The sequence below is a fragment of the Podarcis pityusensis genome, assembly GCF_964106645.2.
Source record: "Podarcis pityusensis genome assembly, chromosome: 16".
Classification (NCBI taxonomy): domain Eukaryota; kingdom Metazoa; phylum Chordata; class Lepidosauria; order Squamata; family Lacertidae; genus Podarcis; species Podarcis pityusensis.
The window spans coordinates 1,667,706-1,691,970 of NC_138041.1; the positions used below are offsets into that span (position 1 = coordinate 1,667,706).

Here is a 24,265-nt window from a genome sequence, read left to right on the forward strand (position 1 = left end):
GCCAGTTTTCCGTTCAATGCATTTATTTGCAATGCACACCAATATTTGTTTCCTTACTCTGTGTGTCTGATGCCCCATTGCCTCTTCTGATCTGCATGCTCACTAACTTACAGGGCACATAAGGGCAACCGGTGAGTTCATAGCCTGGGGGGTGGACACCGTAACTTTTTCATCCCCGGTGGTAGAATCATAGAGTTGGAAGGGCCCCTGAGGATTACCTAGTTGAACCCCCTGCAATATGGGAATGTGCAGCCGTTACTTATGGGGCTTGAACCTGCAGACTTTGCATTATCAGCCCCACGGTCTAGCCAATTGAGCTCTTCAGTGTCTTGATGCAGTTGGGGACTGGATCAGGATCAATAAAGCAGCTTTGTCTGCTTCACCAAATGCAGCCATTCCTGGGGACCCACAGGTTGAGAACCGCTGACATACATAAATGTATAAAGCACATGTCTGAAACTCCACAGAAAAAAGTCCTGAAACCATTTTGTCTCTCCCAAATGACCTCAAATATTTCTCTGCAAGGTCGAAGGAAATGGGGAGCCTCCCCATTGTCTCTTTGCTCACAAATCCTTAACACATCAATCACTGTTGGAGTCAGCTGCTGCGACTGGCTTCCGTTTCCTGCCAAGGCAAGAAATATCCTGAAATATACTCAGAGTCGCAGAGTGATTTCATGCTCTTTATTCAGCTCATAGTGGTGAGGAGGAATGAATAAATGTCCCCTCACAGTATCTGCTTTATATACATTATTTACACAATGGGCTGCACATGATTGGCTAATTCTGGAATTCTACTGTAAGCCAATCAGGTTGTGGATTCACTTCTATCTGGAGCAGGATTGGGTGGTTCCTGCCAACCAATCATACTGCTGCATTGTTCTAGGACCAATCAGACTGCTGCATTCTGAATCCTATTGTTCTAGGACCAATCAGACTGCTGCCTTTTGGATCCTATTGTTCTAGGACCAATCAGACTGCTACAGTTTGGATCCTATTCAACTCAGTACATAACACCCCTCCCCTCTAAGTTCCAGTCCTGCCCGGGAGGTCGCATTCATAGTCCTCAAGGTATGCCGGCGGCCTACGTGTGCGTTGTGGCCTGGGGTGTTCCCTGGTCCGGGCTCCGGGTTCTGGCTCGTGTTCCAAGGATGCTGGCTGTGATGCGGCTGTTTGGTCTGGTGCAACCGGCTCGCTCAGTCGTGGTTCTGGTTCCGGTGTCCTTTCGGCCTCACGGGTCCTCTCTGTATTTACTGAGTCTGCCTCTCCTGCTGGCCCCTCCTGCTCTATGGGCCTCACTGCCCCGCTGTTCCCTTGGGACTCCTCTGACCTGTCCTCCTCCTGGTTTTCTCCCGGGAATCGTCGCCGTATCTGGTCGCAGTGGCGGCGCCAGCATTGCCCCCCATCCGTTAGCACCTCGTACGACACGGGGCCAGTGACCCTGGTGATTGTGGCGGGTACCCATGCTGGGCCTGCCCCAAAATTCTTTGCGTACACTGGGTCCTGGGCCTCGAAGGTCCGGGGGTTCCTGCCTTCCCCCACCACTACCTCATCCTGAGCTCTATCGGGGTGAAGGCGGTCCAATCTGATTGCAAGGCGCCGACCCATTAGTAGTTCAGCGGGGCTCCGGCCAGTCGTTGAGCTGGGGGTGCTGTGCTGTGCTAGAAGGAATGTGGCAAGGCGGTACTCCCAGTCCCCTTGCGTCATGCGGCGAAGGGTGTCCTTGGTGGTCCGCACCATGCGTTCTGCTTGGCCATTGGTGGCAGGGTGGAACGGCGCCGAACGGATGTGGCGGATGGCGTTCTGCGCTGTGAAGGTTTGGAATTCTCCTGACGTAAATGCAGTCCCGTTGTCTGAGACGAGAGTGTCAGGGAGCCCGTGGGTTGCAAACAGCCTGCGTAGTACCCGGATGGCTGCGGACGTGGAAGTGGACGGTACCAGTGCGACTTCCAGCCATTTGGTGTAGGAGTCCACCACTATGAAGAATGTTTTCCCCTGAAAGGGGCCAGCGAAATCCACATGCAGGCGTGACCATGGTGCTCGGGCGGACTCCCAGGACTGGACTGGGGCCCTTGGGGGATCTGGGCGGGATTCTTGGCAGGCCTGGCAGTGTTTGACCCAGGCCTCTATCTCTCCATCGATCCCCGGCCACCACACATAACTCCTGGCAAGGGCCTTCATTCTTACTACCCCTGGATGTGTCTCGTGTAGGGCTGTGAGGACCCTTTTGCAGAGGGGCTGGGGAACAACGACTCTGCTTCCCCATAACAGGCACCCCTTGTGGGCCGACAGTTCATGTTTGCGGGTTGTGTAGCCGGCGAATTCTGGCCCGGGGCTGCTGCTGGGCCATCCCCTCCACACCCAGTCCAGGACCCGGGAGATGACCCTATCTTTCTTGGAATGGTGTGCAACTTCTTGTGCCTGAATGGGGCGGTCGGGAAGCAGCTCCAGGCTCATAACCTCTTGTGCAGGTGCTGGGTCAGGGCCTGTTTCCGGTAGTGGTAGCCTGCTGAGGGCGTCCGCATGGCCCATCGCCTTCCCAGGTCGGTGAATCAGTGCATACTGGTAGCTGGCAAGGAAAATTGACCACCTGAGGACGCGAGGAGACAGCACTTGGGGGGTCTGCTTTTCGGGGGCAAACAAGCCAAGCAACGGCTTGTGGTCAGTCACCACGGTGAAGGGCCGCCCGTACAAGAAATCATGGAATTTTTTTACTCCCTTTACGATTGCCAGACCCTCCTTGTCGATTTGCGAGTAGTTCCGCTCGGTTGTGTTGAGTGTCTGGGAAAAGTACGCCACCGGTACCTCTCTTCCATCCGGGAGTTGGTGCCCCAGGACAGCTCCAATGCCATAGGGTGAGGCGTCGCATGCTAGCACCACCGGCAGCCTCTCGTCGAAGTGTGCCAAGACCGAGTTTGAGACAAGCAAGTCCTTGACTGCCTGGAATGCGGCCTCCTGGCGCTGGCCCCACACCCAAGGGGCCCGCTTGTCCAGGAGTCTGTGTAGGGGCTCCGCTACCGCCGCCTTGTGGGGAAGGAAGGAATGGTAAAAGTTCAATAGTCCCAAGAAGGCCTGAAGTTCAGTCTTGCTCTTGGGCGCTGGGGCATCACAAATGGCCCGTACCTTGTCCCCAGTCGGGTGGACCCCTTCTGCGTCCACCATAAATCCCAGAAAGTCCACCTGAGGCACTCCTAGTAGACATTTTTCCCGCTTCACCTTGAGACCCGCCGTCTGGAAACGGTGCAGAACGGTGCGGAGGCGGTCCTCAAACTCCTCTGGTGTGGGGCCGGCAATCAACACATCATCGAAGAAGGGGGTGACGCCAGGAATCCCTTTAAGGAGAGAGTCCATTATATTCTGGAATATGCCTGGTGCCACGCTGACACCGAATTGCAGCCGCTTTACCCTGAACGCTCCTCTGTGCGTCACAATCGTCTGTGCCTCTGCTGTGGCCTCATCTACTGGCAGCTGTTGATATGCTTGGGCCAAGTCCAGCTTGCCAAAAATTTTCGACCCAGCCAGGGTGGCAAGGACATGGCTGACCACTGGCACTGGGTATGCGTGGGCCGTGAGGGCCTTGTTTATGGTACATTTGTAGTCTGCGCAGATGCGGACCGAACCATTAGGCTTGACGGGTGTGACGATTGGGGTTTCCCAGGGAGCATTAGGCACCGGCTCCAGCACTCCTTGCTCTACGAGTCGGTCCAATTCCTCGTCTATACGGGGTTTCAAGGCGAACGGGACCCGGCGGGCCTTGAGCCTGACCGGTCGTACTGCGGGGTCAAGCTGTAGCGCAATGGGGGGGCCCGTATACTGTCCCAATTTCCCATCGAAAACCCCTGGAAATTCCTTGCATATGGCGTCCACGTCCACTTGTAAGCTAGTGTGGTTCACCCCGGTGACAGCTAGCCCCAGTGGTCCAAACCATGCCAATCCCAGTAAGCTAATGTAGGGGCCCTTGACCACAAGCAAGTCCAGTTGCCGCGTCCGCCCTCGGTATTGCACCCTGAAGGTCCCCACCCCCATTGTGGGGACCTTACGTTTCTGGAAGTCCCGGAGGGTGAATGGGGCCGGCCTGAGTTTGGGACCCCCAGTGGGACACAGTTTCCTTAAGGTCCTTGCCGAGATTATGGATAGAGTTGAACCCGTGTCAAGCTCCATGCGGCATGGGGCCCCCTCTATCTGTACCTCTACATAAATTTTCTCTACGTTGGGGTGGGGCAACTGGTATACCTGGAAGTCCGTGAGCTCCGTCGAGTTGCCTTGGTGCGTTGGGCCCCGGGACCTGGGGCTCTTGGATTGGTCATCTGATGCCTGGTGTCGGGTGGGCCGAGCCCGACACACCCGGGCGATGTGTCCCGATTTTCTGCACTGCCTGCACTCTGCGTTGCGGAAACGGCAGGTCCTCCTCTCGTGACTCTCCCCGCAGCTTGCGCAGTTCCCTCCTTCTCGTCGAGGCAGCTGTGGTCTGTGCGCTGCTTGAGTGCGCTGCTGTACTCGGTGCACCTCCTCCCTGTCGGATCCTGAGTCGTCGGTGAGGTCTTCATGGTGGACCCTCGGTTGGGATGGCAGGCTCGGCCGTGCCTCTTGGGTCGACCTCTCGGCAGCTTCTGTTGCCAGGGCCTCCTCCAGAGCGACCTGGAACGTTAGGTCCTTCTTAGCGTAGAGGCGCCGTTGCAGCTTCTCATCCTTCAGGCCACCGACGAGGCGGTCACGAAGCATGTTCTCCAGCTCTGAGAAGTTGCAGAACCGGGCGGCTTGGCGGAGAGAGGTCACAAACCCAGTTATGGTTTCCCCAGGGGCTTGCCGCTTTGCGTAGAAGGCATTTCGACGAGCCACCACTGAGGGCTGCGGCGAAAAGTGCCCCTTCAGCTGTTCCATTATTGTTTTGTATGGAACAGTAGCGACGTCTTCAGGCGCAAGGAGAGCCCGGGCGATTTCAAACGTCTCCTCTCCGCAGACGCTGAAGAATATCGCCCTCTTCTTGGCGTCTTCTTCGTCGGTGACCCCTTTGGCTTCTAGGAGGAAGGTGAAACGGGAGGCGTACGCTTCCCAGTCTCCAGATGCTGGGTTGAATGGCGAGAAGCTGCTGTTGGCTGCCATTCTGAGTTCCTTGTGCCCCGGAGCTGAAGCCTGGATACACGGTGCGAGGCAGCGGTGCGGCAGTTGGCGGTGCTGCGGTGCTGTGTGTGGCAGTCAGCTCAGCGGGATCCCACCTTCGTCGCCAGTGAAATATACTCAGAGTCGCAGAGTGATTTCATGCTCTTTATTCAGCTCATAGTGGTGAGGAGGAATGAATAAATGTCCCCTCACAGTATCTGCTTTATATACATTATTTACACAATGGGCTGCACATGATTGGCTAATTCTGGAATTCTACTGTAAGCCAATCAGGTTGTGGATTCACTTCTATCTGGAGCAGGATTGGGTGGTTCCTGCCAACCAATCATACTGCTGCATTGTTCTAGGACCAATCAGACTGCTGCATTCTGAATCCTATTGTTCTAGGACCAATCAGACTGCTGCCTTTTGGATCCTATTGTTCTAGGACCAATCAGACTGCTACAGTTTGGATCCTATTCAACTCAGTACATAACATATCCCATCTCCTATTCCACCTCTTTCCGGTCTTGCACTGTTCTAACACCCAACTCTTCGTTCTGGTTTTAGGGGATTCTGGTTCTGTTAACCCCTCCTCATCTGGAGTGGAGTCAAACCCCTCTCACTCTCCTCCAGCTTGCTCTGTATTGTTTTCAGATTCCACAGGCAGCATTCCAGAGTGAGGGTAGATTATCTCTTCCTGATTGTGCGAAGGACTCAAGTTTCTACTCCCCTCAGCTTGCCCCTCTTCCTCTTCTGATTCTTCGCTGTCTCTCAGAGCAAAAGTGTCCCTGACACCATTATTGTTATTTCTGTTGTCTAGTCTTTAACCATAATAAAGATTGATTGATTGATTGATTGATTGATTGATTGATTGCCTTTCTAGAACAGATTACCATTCCTAGAGTAGACAAACATTAAAAAGTAGAGATATAATAGTCATGGGAGACTTCAGCTATTCTGTTATCTGTTGGAAATAAAACTGCCAAAAATGTAAAGCCAACAATTTCCTCAGTTGCCTTGCTGACAATTTCATTTCCCAGAAGGTGAAAAAAGCAACAAGGGGATTGACTATCTCAGGCCTGCTCCTCATCAGTAAGGAAGAACTGGTCACTGAGGTGAGAGTAGTGAGAACTCTGGGAGGAAGAGACCACATCCTCTGGAGATTCATTATACAGAAGAAAGGAAAATCTGAGCATAGTCAGACACACACACTCTGGAATTTAAGATAGCTGATTTCAAAAAGCTGAAGGAACCACTGTATAAGATTACTTGGCCAGAAAACTGAGAGAGAGAGAGAGAGAGTGAGAGAGAGAGAGAGAGAGAGAGAGAGAGAGAGAGAGAGAGAGAGGTTGATGAGGGTTTGTTAAAGGTGAGATGTTGAAAACACAAGTGCAAACAATTCAAACAAAAAAAAGGAAAGGGGCTGCATCAAAAGAAAACCAGGGTGGCTGCATAAGGCACTTTCCAATGAGCTGAGATTTAAAAGGGGCATGAAAAAGAAATAGGAGAAGGGACAAATCACAAGGGAGGAGCATGCCCTGTCTTGCTGCCCATTTTGCTGCAAACAGAGTAATGTTCCAGGCCAGTTGTGCTCAAAGGCATTGCCGCAGAATCAGTACAGTGGTACCTCGGGTTACATATGCTTCAGGTTACATACGGTTCAGGTTACAGACTCTGCTATCCCAGAAATAGTACCTTGGGTTAAGAACTTTGCTTCAGGATAAGAACAGAAATCGTGCTCTGGCGGCACGACAGCAGTGGGAGGCCCCATTAGCTAAAGTGGTGCTTCAGGTTAAGAACAGTTTCAGGTTAAGAACAGACCTCCGGAACGAATTAAGTTTGTAACCAGAGGCACCACTGTACGGATCCTCGTCAGTGGCAGTAATGGAAATAATCAAGTAATTCACTACTGCCCTGATTGTGTCCTCATAATTTCTCCTAAAGGAGCTCTTTGGGGTTTCTCCAGATCTTTTAATTGTTTACTATTGTTTACCGGTTAATTTTTTTTTGTTGATTCTTTAATTTCTAGGGACAAGGGTATTCCTAATTTCTAATGATATACATGTAAATAAAATAGCAAGAACAGACATCCAGAATTACGAGCATGATTCAGACTTCTGGATTATTTAAAACTGTCTTCTTATTAACTGCTCCCTGCTGTTCAGCTCAGGCCTCAGTAAAATAACATAGCATTTGGGGGTAAAGATGCAGCCCAGTAACCCACAACTGGAGGCCAAGATGGAGAAGATCTCCACAGCCACCATGTCTTTGCCCTTGGTGCTCAAGTAGGTTGGAACAAAGGACAACCACACACTGCAAAAGACCAACATGCTGAAGGTGATGAATTTGGCTTCGTTGAAACTGTCAGGCAACTTTCTAGCTAGGAAAGCCACCGTGAAGCTCACAATGGCCAGCAAACCCATGAATCCCAGGACACAATAAAACATGATAGTGGAACCTTCATTACATTCTAGTATTATTTCTTCAATCATTGAGTGCATGTCAACGTCTGGGAAAGGAGGAGAAGTGGCCAGCCATATGCTACAGATTGTGGCTTGAATAAGGGAGCAGGAAAGAACAATGGAGCTGGCCAGTGGCTTCCCTACCCACTTCCTCATTCGGGACCCTGGCTTGGTGGCCATGAAAGCTAGAACCACAATGGCAGTTTTGGCCAATATGCAAGAAACTGCCACTGAGAAGATCATGCCAAAAGCAGTTTGTCGAAGGAGGCAGGTGACTTCCTGAGGCTGGCCAATGAAGAGCAGAGCACAAAGGAAGGAGAGCAGGAGGAAAAGGAGGAGAATATAAGTGAGGTTGCGGTTGTTGGCTTTAACTATGGGAGTATCTCTGTGCTTTGTGAATATCTGAAGCACCGAAGCTGTGATGAAGGAAAAGAAGAGGGCAAACGTGGCCAAACTGATCCCCAACGGTTCTCCATAAGACAAGAATGTTTTGTCTTTGGGGAGGCAGCCATCCTGTTCATTGTTTGCATATTGATCTCCAGGGCATTCTAAACAGTCATTCATGTCTGAAAATGAAAAAGGAAGAAACAAATCTTATTTTTTAAAAAGGTCTTCTTTCCCCAAATTGGCACAGTGCATCTAAGAGATGCCAGAATGTATATTTGCTACTTCCATACTGTTTTCCCACTAGAGAAAGGAGCTTCTGATGCACAGGTAAAATTAAAGCCTGTGATGGATTCCTTACCCTCCTTGTTTGAGATCATCCCTTCTGGACACGGAAGGCAATCATAGCAGCAGAATGGCTTTCCTTCCTTCTTGTTCTTTCTATAACCTACATGACAATTCTCATTACACAGAGAAGTGGGTTGTGCCTGTTCATAAATGAAAGAAGGAAATTGTTTAGGAGTTTGCATCTCACTGACCTATCTTCTAATAGTAAACATGAGAGTAAAGCAATAGCTTGCTAGAGGTTTGTGCTTTTTTCTAAAGATGACCTTTAATCCAGCACTAATTATAGCATTGGAACTCCAGTACATTTCCCTTTATGAAAGCCATATTAGTAAGTATTTAAATTTCTACTGATATTAGCATGGCAGTGCTAATCTCTATCAAAATAGAAAATGTTCAGGTGAAAGCTTATTGGGTCAATATCTCATTATAGAAATTGTTCAAGCATTTTTGACATAAACATTGGCTCTTGATGCAATCTTTCAGTGCTGTTTGTTTCTAGAGTTACCTTCTTCATCACCTGCATGTGCCCTACAATTTACCGTATTTTTTGCTCTATAGGACGCACTTTTCCCCCTCCAAAAATGAAGGGGAAATGTGTGTGCGTCCTATGGAGTGAATGCAGGCTTCAGGCAGCCATCCGCAAGCCTTCGGAGTGCGGCGGGAGTTCCTGCTGCGCTCGGCAGGCTTGCGGATAGCTGCCTGTTCTGGAGGCTGGGCTCGGGGGAAGCTCGGGCTTCCCCGCCCCCAGCACCCAGCCCCGCAAGCTCCGGGAGCAGCAGCGAGGTTGCGCACAATCTTGCTGCCGCTCCTGGACCTGGGGTGCCATCAAATTGAGGAGGATTGAGCCCTCTGCTCACCAACTTCTGAGTAAATGGTCCAATCCTGACTGCAGGGGTCTGAAGTATGGTCTAAAGAAAGGTGGAGAGCATTTCTGACAGTATGTTCAATTGGAGTTTTAAGAACCCTAATCAAACATTGCCTTATCCCCACTTGATTTGGGGCCAAATAACTCCAGAATGGATTGGTGGTGTGCGCGCATGCAAAATACTAGGAAGGAAAGAAAAAAGAAAGGAGGAAGGAAGGAAGGATATTCTAATTAAAAGACATACTGGGCTACTTTGAATTTAATGGACTAGTGACACTCTGCAGCTCAGATACCTCTGCAAAGAGACTTGGAAACACAATAGCTTTCTTTCGAACAGACAGGTGTTTTCTCTAATATATCTAGTCTGATAATTGATGGTGATTCAATGTGTTGCAGTGAGGCAGATTTTGGACTGAGCAAAAAACTAGAGAAAATCCAGAACAACTTCGTACCTGGTTGAACCAGCTGGGCCACATGATACCATCATCATGAATGGTTAACCTCTTTTCTGGGGGAGCTTGTGGGTCCATTGTTCCAACTTTGGCTCTCAGAAATGACTGATTTGGGAATGTGACCCAATTTACTATATCAAATCCAGCTATTAATTTCCCATTTTGGTCAAAGGAAACTTCTTCCCCGGCACTATTATTAAATGAAACTCTTCCCAGAAAGTGGTGGACCTAAGTTTGAAGAGGAAAAAAGCAATAAATGAAGATGCCAAAAATAATTAAATATAAGTAATATTTGTACAAACAGAGTGTTTATCTTTAACATTTAAGAGGTATAGTTCATGGTCTCCTTAAAAGATGTATGTTAGTGTCTTTCTCTCTGTGTTTTTAATGCGTCTCTTTTAATGAGTCACTTTATCAAGCTTATCCAAAATGGATGGAGCTAAAAAGGAAAAACGAATTAATGAGCTGTACTATTTTCTAGAAAAGGGACGCGGGTGGCGCTGTGGGTAAAACCTCAGTGCCTAGGACTTGCTGATCGTATGGTCGGTGGTTTGAATCCCCACGGAGGGGTGAGCGCCCGTCGTTCGGTCCCAGCTCCTGCCCACCTAGCAGTTCGAAATCACCCCTAAGTGCAAGTAGATAAATAGGTGCCGCTTTATAGCGGGAAGGTAAACGGCTGTGATGGCCTGGGATTCCGAGTCTGAGAGTGAACCGGAGGAATCCCAGCCGGCACAGGAGTCCCCGCCTCCAGGGCCGGCTGAACTGGGGCAAGGCCTAGATGCTGAGGAGCCTGCACCTGTGCCAGATCCTCAGGGGCAGGCACCAGGTGAGACCATTCTGGCCCCAGAGGTGCTGGAGGACTCAGTGGCTACAGGTGAGCCTCCCCCGGGGCCCAGTAACCCTTCGGCCTCTCCTGAACTGCAGAGGCTTAGGGCAGAGAGGCGAAGGGAACTGGTCTCTCCCAGGAGGAGTGCTCGCCTTAAGGCCAAGAGAGGCGGGGCTCCTGGGGGCCGGGACCGCCCCCGGCCTTAGAAGAAGATAAAGGTCAGGCAGCCCGGTCCCAGGTTGCGGGAGCAACGTCGTTGTGGAGTACCTGCTTTACCCAGACCTAGATCTGCACTCCCAGTGTGCCTGTTCCACGCCCGGCTTCCTGCTCCTGACTCTCTGGTGTTCCTGTTCCTCGCCCAGCTGCCCGCTGCTGACCCACCAGTGTTCCTGTTCCCCGCCTGGCTCCCTGCTTCTGCTCTACCAGTGTTCCTGTTACCCGCCTGGCTTCCTGCTGCTGCCCTACCAGCGTTCCTGCTCCCCCGCCCGGCTCCCTGTTTCGGACCTCGCGTCTCATCTAGTGATTGTCTACCCTGCTAGTGACTCTGGACTGAACTTCGGCTACGGTATTAGTACCTTCCCCCCCCCCGGGACCAGCACAGTTTGCTCCCGCCACACCCGCACTCCCTCTTTGTTGGGGTGCGTTCGGGAAGAGTCAGAGGCCATGGCCGACCAAGCGGCTACACTGTTGGCAATAGCCCAGGAGAACCAGGCCTTGACGCACACCGTGCAGCAGCTCAGTAACGCGGTTACGGCACTTCAGCAGCGGTTGGACGCCCTGCCGGCTCCTGGGGCCGACGCCCCGGCTCCTGGCAAGTACCCAGTGGCCTTGCCTGAGAAATTTGATGGGGCCCCGGCCAGCTTTCCCATGTTCCTTGCCCAGGCCAAGCTGTATATTCAGGGGCGCGCCCGGAACTTCCCTGACGACCGCACCAAGGTGCACTTTTTGATTAGTTTGTTAAAGGACCAGGCGGCCCAGTGGGCGTTGCCGCTGCTCAGGCAAGACTCCCCCTTGCTGGTGGACTATGTGGGGTTTTGCAATCTGTTGGAGGCCGCGTTCGGCAACCCCCAGAAGGGGAGTCAAGCCAACCGGGTGATTCGGCGGTTGAAACAGGGCAAGTCCACGGTGGCCGCATACACCACGGAATTCCGGCTGCTGGCACAGGACTTGACCTGGAATGACTCTGCTCTTCGGGACCAGTATCTCGAGGGGCTTTCAGACGAGATACTGGACCAGCTGGCCACAATGGAACGCCCCACCACGCTAGACACCCTCATTCAACGGAGTCTACAGATAGACGATCGGCTAGAGGACCGTCGTCAGGCTCGGGGCCGCCGGCACTTTCAGTTCTCGGCACCAGTTTCTACCAGCAGCCCCACAGGCACAGCTGAGTCATTGGAGGAACCTATGCAGCTTGGGGCAGTGCGGCCACGCCTCTCCCCCGCAGAGAAGTCGCGGCGTCGGGAGGGGAATTTATGTCTCTATTGTGGCGGAAGCGGACACTATGCCCGGTCCTGTCCTGAGAAACGCCAGCCACAGGGAAACCGCCAACCCCAGTAGCTGATGGCCCTGGCTACCTGGGGTCCCAAACAGCACAGAATGGGGCCGCACCAATTGAACTACAACACCTTATGGTTCCGGTACGTCTATACCCTCCAGGTGGACCCTGGATTCTTACCCATGCTCTAGTGGATTCGGGGGCAACCCGCTCCTATATGGACGCTGCTTTTGCTGCCCATCATCGGGTGCCACTTCAGAACAAGCCAGAACCGGTACAGGTGGAGGCAATCGACGGGCGGCTCCTGCGTTCGGGTGCTGTTACTCAGGAGACTCAGCCCCTGGTCCTGTGCCTCCAGCAGCACCGTGAGATGCGAACTTTGGATATTGCCTCCATGCCCCGGTTCCCCCTGGTGCTTGGGATGGACTGGCTGGAGGCTCACAATGTGCAGATTGACTGGGTCAAACGGACTGTACACTTCCCAGACCCAAGTTCTCCTGCTGAGACTGAAATGCTAGCAGCTGCGCCCACTGAGGAGGCTGCTGCAACGCTCCCCGCTGAGTACCGGGACTATCACGACGTGTTCGAGGAACGGGGGGCCGACCAGCTGCCGCCGCATCGGTCCTTTGACTGCGGCATAGACCTCCAGCCCGGAGCGCCCCTACCGGTGAGTCGCTTATACTCTTTAACAGAGCCAGAGCGCGAGGCTTTGCAGGACTTCTTGCGCAAGAACCTGGAGCGTGGGTTCATTAGGCCTTCGACCTCGCCCACTGCTGCGCCAGTGCTCTTTGTTAAAAAGAAATGTGGGGAGCTCCGCCTTTGCCATGATTACCGGGCCCTGAACAAAATTACCATCCCAGACCGGTACCCCTTGCCCCTTATTTCGGAGTTGCTGGAGCGGGTGCAAGGGGCGCAGGTGTTCACCAAGCTAGACCTCCGGGGTGCCTACAATTTGATTCTGATCCGAGCCGGGGATGAGTGGAAGACAGCATTCGGGACCCGGTACGGGCAGTTCGAATACCTGGTTATGCCCTTCGGTTTGTGCAACGCGCCTGCTGTGTTTCAACGGTACATCAACCACGTGTTCCAGGACTTGCTAGACAAGTACGTGGTGGTGTACCTGGATGACATTCTGGTTTACTCCCGTGACCCGGCGCGCCACGAGGGTCATGTCCGGACCGTGCTGCAGCGCTTGCGCGAGCACCGTTTGTATGCAAAGCTCAGCAAGTGCGAGTTCCATCAGCGGTCAGTGGACTTCCTGGGTCACCGACTCTCACCAGGTGGGGTGCAGATGGATCCTGGGAAGGTGGCAGCGGTTCGAGAATGGGCGGCACCTCGGAACCGCAAGGACCTACAGCGTTTCCTGGGGTTCGCCAACTATTACCGGACCTTCATTGCGGATTATGCTCATCGCACCACCCCGTTGACCCGGCTACTGCGCCCCAAGACGCCGTTTTCCTGGGACAAGGAGGCAGAGGAGGCATTTCAAGGGTTGAAGGCCTGTTTCCAGAGAGCGCCAATCTTGCAGCATCCGGATCCTTCTCGACCCTTTGTGGTAGAGACTGACGCCTCCAGTACGGCTCTCGGTGCCGTCTTGTCTCAGCAGTGCGGACCGGAAGCGCCACTCTTACCCTGCGCCTTTTATTCCCGCCAGCTCCTTCCAGCGGAGCGTAACTATACCGTGTGGGAGCGGGAACTACTGGCCATCAAGGTGGCCTTTGAGGTTTGGCGCCACCATCTTGAGGGGGCACGACACCCGGTGGAGGTGAGAACCGACCACCGGAACCTGGAGTACCTCCAGACCACCCGCAAGCTGAACCAAAGGCAGATCCGGTGGGCGTTGTTCTTTTCCCGGTTCCAGTTCCGGATCCGCTACATCCCTAGCTCCCAAAACCAGAAGGCGGATGCCCTGTCCCGGAAACCTGAAGACAACGCAGACACGGTACAGCAAGCAGTACCCACCACGATTCTACCACCAGCTGCATTCCTGGCCACCCAGGAGGTTGAGCCACTGCAGGCTCGGGTGCGGGAACAGCAGCGGGTCGACGCTTGGGCCCAGGAACGACTCCGGGAACTGGCCGAAGGGTCATGCCCTCAGTATCCAGGGCTGGTCTTGCATCAGGGTCTTCTGCTGCACCACGGGCGCCTGTACATCCCACCAGGGCCGCTGCGGGCTGAGGTTCTCCGGATGACCCATGATGCTCCAGCAGCGGGGCACTTTGGGTGGTATCGGACCACCCATCTGGTAAGCCGTGAGTTTTGGTGGCCCCGTCTGAAGGCTGATGTGGCTCGCTACGTCGCTGGTTGTGATGTCTGCAGGCGGGCCAAGGGGCCTACCGGGCGACCCCCCGGCCTTCTTCAGCCGTTGCCGGTTCCACCACGTCCTTGGCACACAGTTTCTCTGGACTTTGTAGTGGAGCTACCCCCGTCTCGGAGCTACACCTGCCTTCTAGTTTTCTCCGACCATTTCACGAAGATGGTGCACTGTGCCCCCTGCCCATCCGTACCCTCAGCTAAGGAAACCGCTCAGCTGTACCTTCAGCATGTCTTCCGCCTGCATGGTCTACCTGAGCGTGTGGTGTCCGACCGTGGCGTTCAGTTCACGTCCCGGTTTTGGCGTTCTTTGCACCAGGCCCTCGGAACAGAGGTCTGTCTCTCATCTGCTTACCACCCACAGACTGATGGCCAGACGGAACGGGCGAACGCGGTGCTGGAGCAGTACCTCCGGTGTTACTGCAGCTACCAGCAGGATGACTGGGTCGACCACCTAGCCTTGGCGGAGTTCGCTTATAACAACGCGGTGAATGCGTCCACCCAGCAGACCCCGTTCCAGGCCAGCTACGGTTTTCATCCACGGTTGTTCCCGGATGTGCTGCCGGCATCTGCGGTCCCTGCGGTGACAGAGTGGCTTCAGGAGCTCCAGTCCCAGCAACAGCTGTTGATGGAGCAGCTGCGCCAGGCCAAGGAGGCGTACAAGGTCCAGGCCGACCGCCACCGCCAGGTGGGGCCGGAACTCCACGTCGGTGACCTGGTATGGCTCTCCACTCGCCACCTCCACCCTTCTCGACCTTCGCGGAAGCTGGACGCCCGTTTCACCGGCCCGTTTCCCATCGTGCACCAGGTCTCGCCGGTGGCATTCTGTCTCCGGTTGCCAGCAACCCTGAAGGTTCACCCGGTATTCCACAGGTCCCTTCTGAGTCCGGTGGCCCCACCCGACGAGTTCCACCCGAACCGTCCCCGACCGCAGCCAGTTTTGGTTCAGGGAGAGCCTGAGTACGAGGTGGAACGCATTCTGGACTCCCGATACCGCAGGGGAAAGCTGCAGTATCTCATAGACTGGAAGGGGTATGGGCCGGAGGACCGTTCCTGGGAACCAGCGACCAACGTCCACGCGCCTGCCTGCCTCCGAGAGTTTCATGCGGTGTACCCCAACAAGCCGGGTCCGGACCCTCAATTGAGGGGGGGGGGCTGGGAGGGGGGGATGGTGTGATGGCCTGGGATTCCGAGTCTGAGAGTGAACCGGAGGAATCCCAGCCGGCACAGGAGTCCCCGCCTCCAGGGCCGGCTGAACTGGGGCAAGGCCTAGATGCTGAGGAGCCTGCACCTGTGCCAGATCCTCAGGGGCAGGCACCAGGTGAGACCATTCTGGCCCCAGAGGTGCTGGAGGACTCAGTGGCTACAGGTGAGCCTCCCCCGGGGCCCAGTAACCCTTCGGCCTCTCCTGAACTGCAGAGGCTTAGGGCAGAGAGGCGAAGGGAACTGGTCTCTCCCAGGAGGAGTGCTCGCCTTAAGGCCAAGAGAGGCGGGGCTCCTGGGGGCCGGGACCGCCCCCGGCCTTAGAAGAAGATAAAGGTCAGGCAGCCCGGTCCCAGGTTGCGGGAGCAACGTTGTTGTGGAGTACCTGCTTTACCCAGACCTAGATCTGCACTCCCAGTGTGCCTGTTCCACGCCCGGCTTCCTGCTCCTGACTCTCCGGTGTTCCTGTTCCTCGCCCAGCTGCCCGCTGCTGACCCACCAGTGTTCCTGTTCCCCGCCTGGCTCCCTGCTTCTGCTCTACCAGTGTTCCTGTTACCCGCCTGGCTTCCTGCTGCTGCCCTACCAGCGTTCCTGCTCCCCCGCCTGGCTCCCTGTTTCGGACCTCGCGTCTCATCTAGTGATTGTCTACCCTGCTAGTGACTCTGGACTGAACTTCGGCTACGGTATTAGTACCTTCCCCCCCCGGGACCAGCACAACGGCGTTTCTGTGTGCTGCGCTGGTGCTGGCTCACCAGACACAGCTTCATCACGCTGGCCACGTGACCCGGAAGTGTCCTCAGATGGCGCCGGCTCACGGCCTCTTGAGCGAGCTGAGCACGCAACCTAGAGTCGGACACAACTGGCCCGTACGGGCAGGGGTACCTTTATTTTCTAGAAAAAGAGGTGCTGGAACTCACCACAAACACCTCCCTCGTTCCCTTGGAATAGCAATGGTGCCCCCTGGAGAGGGGAGAGAACTGAGTTCCCCTGAGTTATGGCTGAAAAAAGCCCTGCTCATGAGGATATACAAAAGTTCGACATTGTGGAACACAATATTCATTTAAATGTTTTGTGAAGGCTAATTTCAATTGTAGCAATGTTCATTGTGAAGGTAAGATGTAGTTCTTTTAAGAATTACAGTTAGTCTTGGCCTAAATTTCATAGAACATAGACCACAAATCTAAAATACTGGTGTCCATGTGTTTTATTATTCAACAACTGGGCGAGGGCTCAGGGCCTTGACACGCAGTGAGTTTCCCCTACTGACAGAGGTATTCAAGAAAAGTGCCCCCTTTGGCTGAGCTCCAGAATTGATTACAGACATCTGTATTAACTGGAAGACAACATTACCTGCCATGGCTGAAGATCTGTAAGTTTCCCTCTCGCTCCACCTGCCATTGCTCTGCAATTTAACTTGGTGGACTGCATGGTGTGCAAAGCATGTGCCAAAATATAAATTGCATTGTAGATGCTGTAGCTGTGGGCTGTCATGCTCGTTTCAAAAACAGACCCAGGAAGGCTTTCAATATTCTCCTCCCCAGTGCAGAATTTGTCATCTTTCTTCTCTGAAGCAGGGTCAGAGAAACCACAATTAAATGCCTCTTCCCAGAAAACCCTGAGAAAGCCATCTTCTTTTTCCAAGGTAGGGTTTCTCATCTGAATAAATTTATGGAACCCTGGAAGATCCTTAGAGTGAACTGCAAAGGATAGAGCCCCATGGAGGAATGTGATGTCCCAACCTCTTTGAATGGGAAATGAGGTGAAATCCATCTGGGCTGTCATAATCCAGACTTTTGTATTTCCTTGTATTGGCACATCATTTGTTTCTGCAAGTTTGGGTATCATTCTCATTACCATAATTGTTTGAATTTCACCGTGCACAACCACAGCATTGGCAGTGCTTCCCACAATAATGCTGATTGTTTTCGAACCTTCTTCCACCATTTCATCAAACTCACCAGAAGAGGTAACCTTAGGGAAACTTTCTATGAAATCAAAGCAGATACCCTTCTGGGCAAACATGGGGAGAACATTTTGTACAACTCTCTCTCCAGTGTCATCATGGAGTTGAAAAAGCACACCGATCCACATCCAATGGAAATGCAGCAGTAACTGGAGGATTCCCTCGTATTGCTGAGTCCCATCTGGGAATATCCAGTGGGTAAAAAGGGCTTGAATGTCATTAGTCGTCAAAGGAGAAGATCCATATATGAGCTGAAGAGGGTCATTGTTAAAATAAAGGAAGGAAAGATGATAACAAATGATGATATCAAAACACCAATTAGACTCAAAACCAGATTTCAATCTCTATTTAATTGGTATACAGTGGTACCCTGGGTTAAGAACTTAATTCGTTCCGGAGGTCCGTTCTTAACCTGAAACTGTTCTTAACCTGAGGTACCACTTTAGCTAATGGGGCCTCCTGCTGCCGCCACGCCACCGGAGCACGATTTCTGTTCTCATCCTGAAACAAAGTTCTTAACCCAAGGTACTATTTCTGGGTTAGCGGCGTCTGTAACCTGAAGCATCTGTAACGTGAAGTATCTGTAACCCGAGGTTGTTGTTGTTTAGTCGTTTAGTCGTGTCCGACTCTTCATGACCCCCTGGACCAGAGCACGCCAGGCACTCCTGTCTTCCACTGCCTCCCGCAGTTTGGTCAAACTCATGTTGGTAGCTTCGAGAACACTGTCCAACCATCTCGTCCTCTGTCGTCCCCTTCTCCTTGTGCCCTCAATCTTTCCCAACATCAGGGTCTTTTCCAGGGAGTCTTCTCTTCTCATGAGGTGGCCAAAGTATTGGAGCCTCAGCTTCATGACCTGTCTTTCCAGTGAGCACTCAGGGCTGATTTCCTTCAGAATGGATCACTTTGATCTTCTTGCAGTCCATGGGACTCTCAAGAGTCTCCTCCAGCACCAGAATTCAAAAGCATCAATTCTTTGGCGATCAGCCTTCTTGATGGTCCAGCTCTCACTTCCATACATCACTACTGGGAAAACCATGGCTTTAACTATACGGACCTTTGTTGGCAAGGTGATGTCTCTGCTTTTTAAGATGCTGTCTAGGTTTGCCATCGCCTTTCTCCCAAGGAGCAGGCGTCTTTTAATTTTGTGACTGCTGTCACCATCTGCAGTGATCATGGAGCCCAAGAAAGTAAAATCTCTCACTGCCTCCATTTCTTCCCCTTCTGTTTGCCAGGAGGTGATGGGACCAGTGGCCATGATCTTCATTTTTTTGATGTTGAGCTTCAGACCATATTTTGCGCTCTCCACTTTCACCCTCATTAAAAGGTTCTTGTAACCCAAGGTACTACTGTATATTAACCAGGAGGATTTGCCTTTTTCATTATTTCTGTTTAAAAATCTAAACAGAAATAAATTTAGAATCTACAGATTTGGGAAATACTTGGCTATTAATGACTTCACATCAAATATAGCAATTTTGCAGTTTAGGTTTAAGGAAGAATTGGCTGCTTTTCACATCTAAAGAAAAGTAAAGGAAATAACTGGTAAATGCTTGTTCAAAGAAAAGCCTGATAAAGCTTTCTCCCCCTGCTGCATGTAAGGTTTCTCGTCTGAATAAATTCTGGAACCCTAGATGATTCCTTGTGTCAACTGCGAAGGATAGAGAACCATGTAGGAAAGCTATTTCCCACCACCTTTGGATAGGTTATGATATGAAATCCATCTGGACTGTTCTAATTCCAAACTTTTGCCATGGTTAGTATTGGTACATCATCTGTTTCTGCAGTATTGAGCCACGTTCTCACTACCATACTGGTGTGATTTTCAACATTCCCACCACTTGGCTGTGCTTTCTATCACAACTATTTCAGGGCCATTCTCCACAATTTCACTGAACTAACCAGCAAGAGCTTGTTTATGGATCCCCCCCCCATAAAATCAAAACAGATTTCCCAAACCTTGCACAAATAATGCTCAACTACCACCCATCAGATAAACCAAGCCAATCCACATCCATGTGAAATGCAGCTGTTGCTGAGCACCAGGTGAGAACATTTGGTGGCTAAAACCAGCTTGGATGCTTTCATTCATTACAAGGGAAGACCCATACAGCAGCTAAATGCATATTTTTTAAAACAACAACAACAATATTATTTGTATGCCATCCATCTGACTGGGTTGCCCAACCACTCTGGGCGGCTTCCAACAGAATATTAAAAACACGATAAATCATCAAACATTAAAAAACTTCCATAAACAGGGGTGCCTTCAGATGTCTTCTGAACAAGAGGAAAAGTGATACCAAAAAGTGATATCGAATATCACTTAAATGCAAATCCAGATTTCAATTTCAATTTGATCAACATTGATTAATCTGAAGGATTCACATATTCTTTACCTCTGTTGATTTGGAAATGTTAAAGTTATTTTGGAAAATATTTCGATATAAGTGATTTTTCAGCAGGCATAGCAAACATACAGTTGTGGTGCCACAGGCCACAGATGTTTTATTACAGTCCTGAACAGCAGTAAAATGTCCAAATGAAGAATTATTCCACCTGAGTTTTTAAGGATGTCTGGAACTGAAGCAGACATATTTTCCACAACCTACATTTTTGGTTGAGAAATACCAACCTATGCCCACTTTGCCATTCAATTACCAGCACGCAACCCAATGAGATTTAGTCAAAGGCAACTGTAAATGGCTTTCATGATGACCCATGTTCCATGCAGAACTCTTACTCTTGGCATCTTGTACATAGACAGGATGGTTGACATGTGGATACGTAAATCAGAGTTTGCCCCCCCAATGACCACCTTTGGAGTCTCCTGAACATCACACTTGTAGTTGGGGAGGAGTCTTTCTTGGCTGGAGAGAAGTTCCATGGCTGCTTGGTAGGTCCAGCTTGGATTGAAATGGCTGTTATAGATGTGGAAACCCAGAGACATATTGGGCAATATTTGGGGATTTTCATTTATCTCTTTCACAGCAAATGCCAAAGCCAGGATATGCTGGTAGAGTTGTGTCATTGGTCTGTATGGAGAGCGACATAGTGCATAACAATTCACATTCACAAAAATGGATTTCATTCCCACAGTGAAGGAAAGTGTGTGAATATATTGAAACACAATATTGAAACCTGGATGTTTTGCTGCGCTGAATATCTAACTCCTGCCACCGCATAGGCAGCCTGCCCCTGATTGCTACTAGTTCTGTTCTACAGAGGAGGAGGAGGAGGAAGTCTGGTTACCAAAAGCTTACAATAAAATCACTTCTAAGTCTGAATGAATTATGACTTTGCTTGGATTAAAGTCAAATATTCAATAAGAAATCCTTAGCTCACCATGGTAAATGAGCAGAAAGCCTTAACAAAGTGAATGGGGATGTTATCTTCTTACTGCCTTGCAATTATTTTTTTTAAAAAACTGAACATTGGTATAAGCCTACCGTATAAGAAGAAAAAGTTTACCACAAACTGGGTGTGAGCTATCAGGTCTGCCCCCATGTCTCATAAACACCAGAACTACGTGGAAGGAAAAGGGTGGTAGGAATTCATACACACGTGGCCAATATTATGAAAACATTTTGGAAAGTATTTCTGTATCTCTGGCTCACAACATCAGTAGTTTTTAGATCAATACCATAAATATATATAGCATTAGAATGATAATATAATGCAACAGTGTTGAATTATCCTTATTCTATCAACAGTTATACCCAAATAAAAATGTTATACACAGAAAACCATGATAAAAGGTATTTCATAGCTTTTCATTATTTCTTTTGCTGACATTACAGCCCAACAATGGCATCCCATGGAGTAAACCAAAGATTTCAGTTTGTCAGTTGTTATAATGTGAAACCGAGATTGCATTATTGCGTCTATCAGTTGTGCTTTATTCCTTGGCTGCTTCTGACTAAAATGGTTTCTTAATCAGCTCCACAGATTTTCAGTTGGATTCAGGTCAGGGCTATTCAGCACAGTTTGTGGCATTATATTCTGCATTAGACGATCTTTCTAATAATATTTAATTTCATGGCATTAGTACTGTTGTTACGAGCTGCCAAACCTTAGAAATACAGCTTTTCCTAAAGTTTTCCACAATTTTGGCCACTAGTGTAATGAGCATAACCTTCATCATATGTCAAATGCAGAAATATATTCATTACAGATATACGATAAGGTTTTTAAGGATACACACACACACACACACACACACACACACACACACACACACACATTTCCTTACAGAATGTCATCAAAGAGTTCAGGTGTAGGAAGTTCAGTGAAGGCTATGCTTGAAGTTATATAGATTTGAGACATAATGCCAGCAATAACAACATCTCCAGACTGGAAATATTTGTGAAGAATAGGAAGAGGGTCACTGATGGAACACGGAGCAACAGCAGCCTTGCACTCATCTGGAGGAAGCAGCACTGATGCCAAGATCATGGAAAGTACCATCCTGCCCAGAGCATGGTAGGAGCAAGAGGAATTTTTTAGGCAACAATTCATCTCTTTGCCCATTTTCATCTGAGTGATACTGAGCGGCAAAGTCTCACTGGGATGGTTACGAAAGCCAGATTTTTGCAGGAAAAAGTATCAATGATCAGTCTGACAGAGCCCTTGGTGTAAGGCCAAGCTCTGAACATCACAGGAGATATTAATAGTATCTGCAAGTCTTGATTCATCGTTTTCATGCAGCTACTGGAACTCCCCAAAGAGTCAAAGAAATGATCATGATTTCTTTGATAATTACTTAATCAACTTTGCTGGGTTGTTGCTTCTTGGTGATGTGCAGTGGGGAGATGTTTATTACATCATAGCCAAAGTCTCAGCTGGTCCCCCTCAGTAGGGAGGAATAAGAGTTTAATGAGATTCAGCAAAATGAGAGAGAAAAGTCACCTAGAAAACTGTGTGAAAGAAGAAAATTTATAATAAAAGAATAACTGCTTTGCAGCCAATAATTTAAAGAGGTAGAATAAAACTTTGCACAACCTTTAAATTGAGTCAGTTTATCAAGCTTATCAATTATCTATTATATTAACTAACACCATATGGACAATTATGGACATACCATAATTTTAAATTAAAATTCAATAATCAAATTTAGATTTAGAAATCTGTTAATTCAGTGATTTAGGCTCTTTCTCAATGAGGTTTAAAATGTTCAAGACTCCAATACAGTGGTACCTCAGGTCACCTACGCTTCAGGTTACAGAGGCTTCAGGTTACATACTCTGCTAACCCAGAAATAGTGCTTCAGGTTAAGAACTTTGCTTCAGGATAAGAACAGAAATTGGGCTCCGGCGGCACGGCAGCAGCAGGAGGCCCCATTAGCTAAAGTGGTGCTTCAGGTTAAAAACAGTTTCAGGTTAAGAACAGACCTCTAGAACGAATTAAGTACTTAACCTGAGGTACCACTGTATAGCAGTCAATTCTGAACAAGTTATGTCCAAAGAAGTAAGGCAATACTACATAAATATTCTTATTTCTATTTTCTGGTGCTGAAAAACTGTAGGTTGTATTTTTCTAACTAGATTGACCACCACCAAATTCTGAGGCCTGAGACCATATTGTAAACAACATGTTTGATCTTGTGATCTTATGGGGAACTTGATCTGAAAGGTGTCCTGGATCTTTAGGTGCAGCATATCTCTCAGTCATCTGATATCGCAGTGACATCAGAGAACCTATTTATCTCACATGAATGATCAGCTGATCATTGGGGTTGAAAATCTCCAAATATGGCACTCTGCAACCCCTTGCAGTCAGTTAATCATTGGGGCTTGCATGCTGGTACTCACAGAGCTATGGTAGCCTTCATGATCAGCTGACTGTTGGGGCTTCCATAGCACCATGAAAGCTGATTTGCAAGCCTGAACTATCAGCTCATCACCAGCACTTGTAGAGCACTTTGCACAGGGCTTTGTAGGTGCTCCTGACAGCTGATGGAATCTACAAACCCTCATCAGCCCAGCCACTCATTATCTGTCCCACAGCTGACATCAGACATATCACATCAGATATAGCATATCTGTCAGGGACTGGCCAGATGAGGAGGAGGAATGGTGGTGGCCTCCATCCCAAGAGGCTTCCAGGCAGGAAGCAGATGAAGATTGCATGGACCCAGGTGTGCGGCGGTGGCAAACAGGAGGAGGAGGAGGAACAGGAGAAAAGAACAGGAGCAAGCCAGCATATGTTCTAATTCTGAACAGAGACAGAAGTCAGAAGTGGTAGAAACAGTACAGCAGACAGTTGACACCATGTCACCTGAAAGCCTGGTAGCTCCTCCTTCACAGTAGGCGGTAAGGACCAATTTGGAAGCTAGGAAGTGTTTTGGTGTTTTGCAGTGTTTGGGCATCTTTTGTCCCAACATATCTAAGCACCAAAGGGGAAAAAAACCTGGTGGCTATGGAGATCTTCTCCATTTTGGCCTGCAGTGTTGGGATGCTTAGCTGTATCTTCCCCCCTAAATGTTATATAATTATCTTGAGACATGAAATGAACAATAAAGAACAGTTAAAAAAAATAAGTATAAGTCTAACAACTGAAATCATTATATTCAAATGTGGATACTTTTTTAAATGTTTCAAGGTTTGTTTGGTTGAGATGATCAACAGAAAGAGTTCAAGTCTCAGGAATCCTTATTTTTAGAATGAGATTATTATTATTATTTTGCATAATACAGTGTGATAGCGGCTACAGAAAATACAAATTGAATGGGTAGAATACAGAGTCCTCTGTGGGTGGACTCTTCTTAGCCCTTACCACCCACAGCAGAGTGTAGCTCTCCTGAGTTCTCACCCGGAACCGTTACTTTCTCCTCTCACCCTGGGAGACAAACAT

The 24,265-nt window shown here is 49.8% G+C and overlaps 1 protein-coding gene across 1 annotated transcript; it reads right to left on the bottom strand.

Annotated features, from left to right (window-relative positions):
- Positions 1–7,228: 7,228 nt before the first annotated feature.
- LOC308464797 (vomeronasal type-2 receptor 26-like) lies at positions 7,229–21,880 on the bottom strand (the record flags this gene model as incomplete). Its single annotated transcript, XM_080984387.1, has 6 exons — positions 7,229–8,130; positions 8,310–8,436; positions 9,614–9,841; positions 16,804–17,667; positions 20,157–20,448; positions 21,666–21,880. 6 exons carry the CDS (start codon positions 21,878–21,880, stop codon positions 7,229–7,231), a joined length of 2,628 nt encoding a protein of 875 aa, XP_080840513.1.
- Positions 21,881–24,265: the final 2,385 nt, after the last annotated feature.